Source organism: Littorina saxatilis, linkage group LG12, assembly GCF_037325665.1.
Source record: "Littorina saxatilis isolate snail1 linkage group LG12, US_GU_Lsax_2.0, whole genome shotgun sequence".
NCBI classification, from domain to species: Eukaryota; Metazoa; Mollusca; class Gastropoda; order Littorinimorpha; family Littorinidae; genus Littorina; species Littorina saxatilis.
The window spans coordinates 34,179,668-34,190,360 of record NC_090256.1 but is presented as its reverse complement, the minus strand read 5'-3'; the positions used below and the strand labels follow the sequence as shown (position 1 = coordinate 34,190,360).

Here is a 10,693-nt window from a genome sequence, read left to right as displayed (position 1 = left end):
CGTATTGGTATAATTTATATTGACCGCGAAAAAGCTTAATTTGTGACCATTAAAGTACCTGCTTAAATCATCATAACATATGTCTTCGTTTGTGCATATTTCCGTTATTGAAGAAAGCAGAACACTCAGAACAGAGTAGTGTATAGATGTATTGACTCCTTTCGTTATGAAAAAGGAAATATAATGTCAAGGAATTTTGTATTTAAGTAACTGTTTAACGAAATATCGATTGATGACGAATAATGATTGACTTGTGTGTAAATACTGCAGGTTTTGTACTTGTTGTTGCACATACCACGTAGCTTATTTATTCAGATCACTATTTACAAGCACATATTAGATTTTATTTACCGTAGATCGTTCAACCGCAAACACATTGGCAGATCAGGGCGGCAGGTTTAGGTAAGCAATACAAACAAGTCTAGATTCTACGATTACTCGTCTACCCTAACATACACACACACACACACACACACACACACACACACACACACACACACACACACACACACACACATACATACATACATACACACACACACATACATACATACATACACACACACACACACATACACGCACACACATACACACACACACACAAACACACTCACACATACACACACACAAACACACACATTTATATATATGCAAACACACACGCACACACACACACACACACACATATATACACACACACACACACAAACACACACATTTTCACACAAAAGCACGCAGACACAGACAGACAGACAGACAGACACACACACACACACACACACACACACACACACACACCTCATTACATCAAGCCACACCACCTCCCTCCCCAACCCACGCCGCCATAGTTGGGAGGTGTTAGTCCTCAATACAGCGAGTAACATCGTTTTCTGCGTATTTTGTCTTTCTTTTGCGGTACTGCTTAGATTTGTATAAATCACAAAATAGTATGTTTTCTCAGACTTTCTTTTACGTTCTCTATGACAGACTATTTTGCTTTTAACAAATATTGTTATCAATCTTTAAATATATATATATAGATATATATATATCTCTTTGTTAAATAGTAAATATATGTTTTAACGTTTACGTTTTTTTAGATATGTTAACAGGTCTCTACTCTTTGTTGTTGTTTGTGTAAAAGAATGGTATAGGAACAAAGATGGCTTGTTTTCCTGGTTTACTAAAATACTAAAAATTTAAAAAAAATGTAAGCTGCCTCTGCACCGACATGTAAATGCTGTTTTCTTGATTGGATTATCAAGTGGTCAATTGATAAAGAAAAGCCAAGAAAAAAAAACAAAAGGAAGCAAGAAAACCAAGCCGTAGCTCTGTAATGCTATCTTAGACTGAGTTTTTCTTTGAGACCTATTTTGTGTGAAATATTTCATTGTATTTTGGTGTTGTGATGTGTACGGTTGTGCGACATTTACCGGGTCTGTTTTCACTTAACAATTTTGTTTGTGAAAGTTGACATTCCAGTCAAACAGATCTACAAGTAGATCGTTTTTGTGCGTTATTTATGTGCATTAGACCATATAATGTTTTCGTGTTCATTCATACGCTGTATCACCTACCAGAGACAAAGTGCACATCCGACTAAAACATACTAGTTATTTTCTTAGTTTTCTGCAACGACGGATCAAGTATATCTGTTACTTTAGATAACCAAGTACACGTGTATCAATATAGACAGACACTTTTGTATTTGCTGTCCAACATAGTTTGAATAAAGTTTCCCTTACCTAAAAGTGTTTGAAGACTATCTTTATTTTCCAGTAGTGTGTGTGTGTGTGTGTGTGTGTGTGTGTGTGTGTGTGTGTGTGTGTGTGTGTGTGTTGTGTGTGTCTGTGTGTGTGTGTGTGTGTGTTCGTATTTGTGTGTGTGGGAGTTCGTGTGTGTGTGGGAGTGTTCGTGTGTGTGTGTGTGTGTGTGTGTGTGTGTGTGTGTGTGTGTGTGTGTGTGTGTGTGTTCGTATTTGTGTGTGTGGGAGTTCGTATGTGTGTGGAGTGTTCGTGTGTGTGTGGGAGTGTTCATGTGTGTGTGTGTGTGTGTATGTTCGTGTGTGTGTGTGTATGTGTGTGTGTTCGTATTTGTGTTTGTGGGAGTGTTCGTGTGTGTGTGAGAGTGTTCGTGTGTGTGTGGGAGTGTTCGTGTGTGTGTGTGTGTGTGTGTGTGTGTGTGTGTGTGTGTGTGTGTGTATGTGAGTGATAATCTTATCTGTTTCGTGATTAAGACATTAAACTAGTATTTCTATCCTAAAAAGACAAACTAGTTCAACACAAAAAACGTACAAGAAAACACAAAGTTCCTGTTTTTACATCTTTGTTTTGAAAAAGGGTTTATTTCTGACAGTCGTCAATGCATACAATTTACACAAATGTGTCTGCAACGTTCATGCAAAATATTGATCGATTACTTAAGTTAATGCATTCATCCCGAATTTTATAACCGTTACCCGTCCGATCTTTTACTTCAACGTCGATATCACGCAGCCTGGACAATGGAAATAATGGATTTGTTCTTGACCTGAAACCCTATCTGTTCCTTCCTCGATTCTTCTTTCTTTGTTTTTGTTTGAAAACATCATATACATCAATCTGTTGTTGCTCTGTTGGTATTTAAACTGCCTGCTGTCAAAAGCAGAAAATGATGTTGTTTGGGCAAAAAGGTGTCACACCAGGAATTTACTTCGAAGGATTGATGCACCTGCTAACCAACAGGACCTGAAATGATAGGAAAAGTCATAATTAATAATATGTACCCAAGTACACATGCACGGATACAGAATAATATCACACATGTACGCACAAGAAGAGACTTGGAGCGAGCGAGCAAGCAAAGGAAAGAGAGAAAGAGAGAGTGAGCAATGCGAAAGTGAGAGAGAATACGTCTGTCCTTCATCTCACGATAGTTATTTGCTCTCATTTAGTTTGATTGTTAATTGGTTACAGTGTGGCATTCACTGTATACGACACCATGAAGTCTGTTATCTTGAAATGGTTAAAAGGCCTTTATTATTTCACTCTAAGCTAGGGGAGGCCCGGGTAACTCTGGTGGTAGTGCACTGGACTTGTGATCGTAAGGTAGCAGGTTCGATTCCGGGCCGGTACGGACACGGGTCAACTTTATGTGCAGACGGTATCCATCGATCTCCCACCCCGCGTCACCACAGTGGCACGTAAAAGACCTCGGACATTCTCCCATGAGTGCAGATGGCAGATACCACCAGATAACACGCATACACTTGTGTATCTCATCATGCCCCAAATGGCTTTGCCGTGAGGGGCGTAAAACTCGAATTTCTCTCACACTAAACAAGAAGTGTTCTAATGTGAACACACTTTTTGTGAACACTGTGTGTGAGATACTATATACTTCTACGAGCACAAGTAGCACACATGGTGGACATAGCGTTTACCATGTGTGCTCGATTTTGGAAGTAGAAGTATACAGTATCTCACACAGCGTTCACAATTATTGGTTACAAAATGTGTGTTCACATTGGACCACTTCTAGTTTAGAGTGTTGGTAAAGATACTTTCTTACCTTGTCCATCCAGCCGTTCAGGTTCGGCATCTCGCTGCTTTTGCCCATCACCAGGCCACAGTTGGTTGCCTTCACGCGGTCCATTCCTGTGCAAAGAAAAGGTCATAGTATTGCAAAGAATCAAATGATTTAAAGCGTGTATGCTTGCGGTGCCCTTCATGTCTGTCTGATTCAGTCTCTGCCTTTCTGTCTGTCTGTCTGTCTGTCTTGTCTGTCTGTCTGTCTGTCTGTCTGACTGTCTGGCTGTTAATCTATCCATCCATCCATCAATCCACCCATCTGACTCGGTCTCTGTCTGTCTGTCTGTCTGTCTGTCTGTCTGTCTGTCTGTCTGTCTGTCTGTCTGTCTGTCTGTCTGTCTGTCTGTATGTCTGTCTATCTGGCTGGCTGGCTGTTTATTTATTCATCCATCCATCCATCCACCCACTCATCCAACCCATATCATACACCCGACTATCCATCCATCCACCCACCCTTTATTTTAATTGTATTTCTTTTCGTAATTGTTTAACTAACAGAACCTAACCGTACCGAGGTCCTGTGAGGCAGAGAACGACTGTCCATTGACGACAAGTGTCATCTGGCCGCCATTACGGCTCAGCTCAACGTTGGTTGCGGTGGTAGGGTTCTGTCAATGAAAATTGCACAGTGCGATCAGAATGAAATGGAAATAGAATTAATTCACATTGCACAAGTCTGCCTATACTGGGTTTTTTTTTCTCTCTCCATTTTTGACTGATAGTATTCCAGTAGACATTGGACCGCAACACGGTGGCCTAGTGGTAAGGCGTCCGCCCAGTGAGCGGGAGGTCGTGGGTTCGAACCCCGGCCGGGTCATACCTAAGACTTTAAAATTCGCAATCTTGTGGCTGGTCCGCCTGGCGTCTGGCATTATGGGGTTAGTGCTAGGACTGGTTGGTCCGGTGTCAGAATAATGTGACTGGGTGAGACATGAAGCCTGTGCTGCGACTTCTGTCTTGTGTGTGGCGCCCTGATATCACCCTTCGTGGTAGACTGGGCGTTAAGCAAACAAACAAACAAAAGTAGACATTGGGAATTGAGACGAGGGTGATGAAGATGATGAATATGTGTGTGTGTGTGTGTGTGTGCGTGTGTGTGTGTGTGTGTGTGCGTGTGTGTGTGTGTGCGTGCGTGCGTGCGTTCGTGCGTGCGTTCGTGCGTGCATGCGTGCGTGTGTGTGTGTGTGTGTGTGTGTGTGTGTGTGTGTGTGTGTGTGTGTGTGTGTGTGTGTGTGTGTGTGTGTGTGTGTGTGTGTGTGTGTGTGTGTTTTCAACAAAAGTCAAACTTCACTCACGATGGCGTTAGACTGGACGGTGGCCACTTCGTTGGCGATGGTGGTAACCTCAGCGACGACGTTGTTCTGAGCGTTCAGGTAGACGCGCAGGGTGGCGGTGCCGCAGCTGCTGGACGTCAAGGAGTTGGACACGAGGGACGCGGGTGAGTTGGACTGCGGACTCAAGGCGAAGCTTCAAGCAGAGATGGCAAAATTCGCAGAATTACAGGAAGATAAGATCAGATAAGATAAGAAAACGTTAGTGTCCATTTTCATTTTACACAAACATGGACATTTTTCGTTTGGCACCACATCACATTTGAAGGCTTCATGATTGACATATTTTATTCAAAGATGAGAACATTATCGTAGGACGCTGCCGATAAAAACTGTGCTTAAGAAGATTACAGTAATTGCAACTACATTTCACCCTGACTAAAGCAGTCATTCACGTGTCATTTTATTCAAGTCACTTTACTGGGCTTTCTGAACCACGTTTCGGATCAAAGATTTATGTTGCTGGGGTCACGTGACAGTCGCTCAAATAAGGTTACCCCTCAAAATAAATCTGATAAAAACGTACTAATTAAAACAATCAACGAAAATCCAGGACAGGCACACATTTGCCACTTTTACATACGAGGAAAAACACAAAGCAATCACCTATTTGTTTAACTATCTTGGGGTTTTTTCATGAAGAAAACGGCTGTATTTCAACAACGACCCGTTGGATTGTTTTAAAAGGTTATGGGTCTTATTCCTGTATACGACGTACTTCGAGTTAAATGTCGAATTATTACAGGTAATTGTTAAGCTGTTATGCAATATTCTGTGAAGAGATGTAAAACCCGTCACAGGTTTGAGGATTTACATCCAAAATCTCATGCATTCAGACTTTGAGTCACAGAATAAGTGTTTTAGTTTGGGTACAAAAGTTGTTGCAATAGTTTTGCACAGTTTATCAGGCACAAACCAAACCAAGTACAGACTATGAGAGTGCAATGGTAAACTCAGTCTTTACTGAATAGCAAACAGGCCGTCGGTGGAGATGAGAGTCCAAAGTAAATTTGTAAAAGCCATGCACACAGCCTAACAACTACTTGTTGAAGAGCTGTTAACAGAGTTAACAGTGCGCAAACAAGTCTCCATGCACAATACATGTTATTGCATAAGAAAATTAAACTTTGAAAGCTGTAGCCTTTACAAATAGCAAATGTAAGAATGTGGTGTGGCAGCGTTTCACGAAAACAATTCCGGTCGATTTATTGAGTGGATTTGGGTTGGACGCATACTAAGAACTAATGAAAGAAAGGGTGGGCGTGTGTGTGGGGGGGATGTTTTGTCGAAAGGTATATGGGTTTGCTTCTATATCTTCAATCAATACAACCCACACCCTTTCTCTCCCCTTTCTCTCCGCCCCCCCTTCTCTCTCTCTCTCTCTCTCTCTCTCTCTCTCTCTCTCTCTCTCTCTCTCTCTCTCTCTCTCTCTACCCCCTCAGTCCCCTTTCTCTCTCAGATCGCCATAACTGAGTAAAATCCAATAGATCTTACCGGAAAGAGAGAGTCCAGTCCCCAGCGAGCTCGTTTTTGGCCAGACCAGCTGCCACGTAGTAGGATATCGCGGAGCCATCGAAACGTCCCCAGTTGAGGAACTGGCTAGTAGTGTTCTCAATTTGGAATCGGCCGTCCTGCCCGGGAGCTCTGTACCAGCTGTTGTCAGAGTCATCAGAGTCAAGAATCACCAGGGTCTTGGGACAGATTGCTGAAAGCATCCAGAAGAACAGAACGGATAAAGAACATTGTCATCATTTTCACGAGTTTTCATTCACAAGCACCTGGGAAATAAATCTCATGTTCCCCAGGCAATAAATCCCCGGTTACCATAGTTGCAGGAAGCAGGTTATACATGGATAATCAAAAGCAAACCCAATAGAAACGCTTTGGGATTCTTCGGCTCTTTTCATTGGTGTTTCCCCAGACCTAAACAGACGACACGACACTGCTTTGCAAAGTTCAAAAAACGAACTGGCAAACTGGCAAAAGTAAACAAAAAACAAAACTACTTCATGAAAGGTCATACATTCATCAAAAACAAATGAAACCTAGCGATATGTTTTGTCTTCTTACAGAGTCATGGAGTGCGTGTATCTGTGTTTCGATACACAGACGTTCGGAGAAACACGAACGTCAAGTTCAAGTAAAACGACCCCTGGCACACACATTTTGACCCATGCACAAGACGTTGTATCGATAAACGAAGCACAAATAAGAAACAATAATAAAAGCAAAGAAAATAGCAACAAGATATGCAAACATCTAACAAAGCCGAGCAAGCAGAATGACAGGTCTAATGAAAAGCATAGAGGTACTTAGTCGGAAACAAGATCGCGATTCTTTCCTTCGCTGCACGACGCAAATCTTCTGTGACCTTTGACCAAACGTAGCTTCCACATTCGATCACTCAGCTTAATAATTACAACAGAAAGCCGAGGGGTGGAATACCGAGATGAACCTACAGAACTGTGCATCCTCAAACCTGACATATCCATCCCAATATTTAATAAACTCAAAAACACAGAAAGTTGCTTTCACACGCCAGCTCATTCTGATAATCCTCGCTCCACGGCTATCGTTGATTGCCAGTGGTTATCAAACCGGGACTCGTGTGGTTATCAGAACGGAACCCGTGTTTCAAAGCATGGCTCCCTGGGTTGATTGTGCACTTATTTTCTCACTACCAAAATGATGACAAAAACGATGTTTGGTGGTTTGTTGACAGACCAGCTTTTTTGTCGGTCCTCGGGGGGCATATCGACTTTTGTTTCATATTTATTGACCGCGGCCTTCGGCCTAGGTGAATAAATATGAAACAAAAGACGATATGCTCCCCCTCGGACCGACAAAAAAGCTGGTCTGTCAACAACCCATCAAACATCTTATAATAAACAGACACTCAAAGCACTCACATATATACACGACGTGATTTTGAAATCAAGGTGCAAGTGCATATTTCCTAACGTACAAGAAGAGTCAAAAGAATGGTATCCACCGCCCAAAATACCCATCATGATTATTTAGAATTTCTGCAAAATTATAATGGAATATTCCACAACTTACCTTGGCTTGCCAGGATGCACTTGCACTCAGTAGGGGAGCTCTGATCAAAGACTACACTAACAGTGCATTATTCAACGACACCGTACAAAGAGCAGTATCCCGCGCCCGAAATACCCATCATGATTATTCAGAAGTGCTGGAAATACAAGGGAATACTCCACAACTTACCCTGGCTCGCCAGGATGCACTTGCATTCTGTTGGGGAGCTTTGATGGGGGAGCTCTGGTTAAAGACCATGCGTGCAGTGCAGTAAAGACACCATATCAAGAACAGTATCCCAAGCCCGAAATACCCATCAGGATTATTTAGAATCTCTGCAAAACTATAATGGAATATTCCACAACTTACCCTGGCTCGCCAGGATGCACTTGCACTCTGTGGGGACGCTCTGGTCGAAGACCATGCTGGCAGTGCAGTATTCGGCAACGGTGGAGATGCTTCCATCGGCCTCGTTTCTGAAGGTCCTGTTGTAGTAAGCCTCGTCCAGAAGTCCGGGAATCTTCACTGCGGGTGTGGAGGCGTTGCAGTACAGGTTGGCTGTGCAATGGAAACCATGCGTTTTATTATGAAGAGGTAAAGCTGTCCTCAACTGGGCGAAGTCGACTTCGCGAAGCTGGCCGCATGCAAGAAGAAATAGCTCTGAGTTTTCGGTAAAAAGACTTCGCAAAGTCGACTTCGGGCTCAATTAGGGACTGCGTTTAACGTTAGATTGATACAAAAACGTTTCAAGCGTAAAGAATACACGTGAACGAAAAGAACTGTAGGTTGGCTGTGAAACAGGACTGATACAGCATAATTATCAAGGGTATGATGTGCGCTAACAAAAATGAATACGATGTTATTATAATTCGCTTGAACAAAGAAGACCGTTGAAAACACAGACAGGAACGAACAAATACAGACACAGACACACACAGACACACACAGACACACACACACACGCGCACACACACACACACACACACACACACACACACACACACACACACACACACACACACACACACACACACACACACACTGTGAAAGTTGAAAACGACAACAAAATACGAAGGATGTCTTCCTGGGCAAAAACAAACTGTTATAGAGCAAGAACAGAAGACGCTAATGCTACATTACAATTTAAACAGTACAAAGCTAAGCAGAAGGAACACAACACAAGAGCTAGTCACGAATAGAGCAAAATACTTAAACCATCACATTTAAACAGACAGAAGGATGTACATTTCAAAGAAAAGACTGACAACAGAAAGATAACTAGAGAAGGAGCAATACGATAGCCAGAGAGAAAGAACAGGATAGAAAGAAGGGCAGAATGAAAAGAGAAAAAGAGAGGGAGAGAGAGAAAGAGAGAGAGACAGACAGACAGACAGAGAGAGAGGGAGAGAGAGAGAGAGAGACAGAGAGAGAGACAGAGAGAGACAGACAGACAGAGAGGGAGAGGAAGAGAGAGACAGACAGACAGACAGAGAGGGAGAGGAAGAGAGAGACAGACAGACAGAGATAGAGGGACAGAGAGAGAGAGAGAGAGAGAGAGAGAGAGAGAGAGAGAGAGAGAGAGAGAGACAATGACAAATTCTTTATTTACGAGGGTAGTGGCATAAGCAAACAGGTGCTTTTTTACATCCAGCCCGCGCGCATGGGAGGGTTTAATCTAATGATAATACGTTTTAAAAATGTTGGAATATCAATTAAAGAAGTAATAAAAACAAACGATGAACAAACAAACGATTAACAGACTAAAAAAACAAACAAAAATATACATACAAGCGAACATGACATATTATTGTGCAAGGCATAATGAAAACTGTATCAATCAAGCAAAAACGTGTGCAACTTCGAGGGAAGAAACATTCCGTGAACTGAGGAATCAATGGAACAACTACGTTGCAAATAATAACAATGTAGCATCGTTACATAAGTCATGTTATGAAATTAATTAGGTACATGTATCTACTGAAACGTGTAAAAGGTAAAAATAAGGCATCAACAATATAAACATGTTCAGGCTAAGTGAGAACGAAATGTGCCATGTATAAGGAATGAGAAATATATGTCTTTAAAAGTCTTGGCATTGACGGAATGTCTGAGAGAGAGAGAGAGAGAGAGAGAGAGAGAGAGAGAGAGAGAGAGAGAGAGAGAGAGAGAGAGAGAGAGAGAGAGAGAGAGAGAGAGAGGCAGAGACATACATATAGACACAGAGCGAGCGAGAGCAATACGGGCAGACAGCGAGGCAGGCAGACAGACAGACAAACAGACAAGCAGACTTACTGTATGTATTAGCAATGGGCCTGGTGCAATTGGCATCTTCTACGCAGGTTCCACTTGTGACGTCGAAGCCTTGGCCAACGGGACACTCACGCTCTTCGTAGCTAGAGACGTCTCCGGACCTAACGCAGGTAATGTAGGTGAAGCAGCGTCTGCCGTCAGTGATAGGTGTGTTGGTCTTGCAGGGATCTGAAACAGCAGAGCGTTTGTGTCGTCCAATGTGATTATGTGTGAATAAACCAACGGTGCATTTGTGACCTCCAGAGTGAATGTGTGGAATCTAAAACAACATTGTGTTGGACGTCCAGAGTGAATGTGTGGAATCTATAACAACATTGCATTTGTGACGTACAGTGTGAATGTGTATGTCCAGCCAAGATTAAGTCAGTTTTCTATCATAGTCTTATCTAAGCACATTTGGACATCTTCAGTGTTGCATTGAAGGTGTTCTCTCGACACTGCGCG

General features: G+C 42.4%; 1 protein-coding gene across 1 annotated transcript in view; it reads right to left on the bottom strand.

Moving 5' to 3' along the window:
• Positions 1-2,324: 2,324 nt before the first annotated feature.
• LOC138981803 (uncharacterized) overlaps positions 2,325-10,693 on the bottom strand; it is a 9,978-nt gene continuing 1,609 nt past the window's right edge. Inside the window, exons 3-9 of the mRNA XM_070354882.1 lie at positions 10,232-10,417; positions 8,309-8,497; positions 6,395-6,605; positions 4,865-5,036; positions 4,081-4,177; positions 3,550-3,635; positions 2,325-2,726 (exon numbers count right to left, since the gene is read on the bottom strand). Of these exons, the coding sequence (XP_070210983.1) occupies positions 2,688-2,726; positions 3,550-3,635; positions 4,081-4,177; positions 4,865-5,036; positions 6,395-6,605; positions 8,309-8,497; positions 10,232-10,417 (980 nt within the window). The 3' untranslated portion in view covers positions 2,325-2,687. The remainder of the gene's footprint in view (positions 2,727-3,549; positions 3,636-4,080; positions 4,178-4,864; positions 5,037-6,394; positions 6,606-8,308; positions 8,498-10,231; positions 10,418-10,693) is intronic.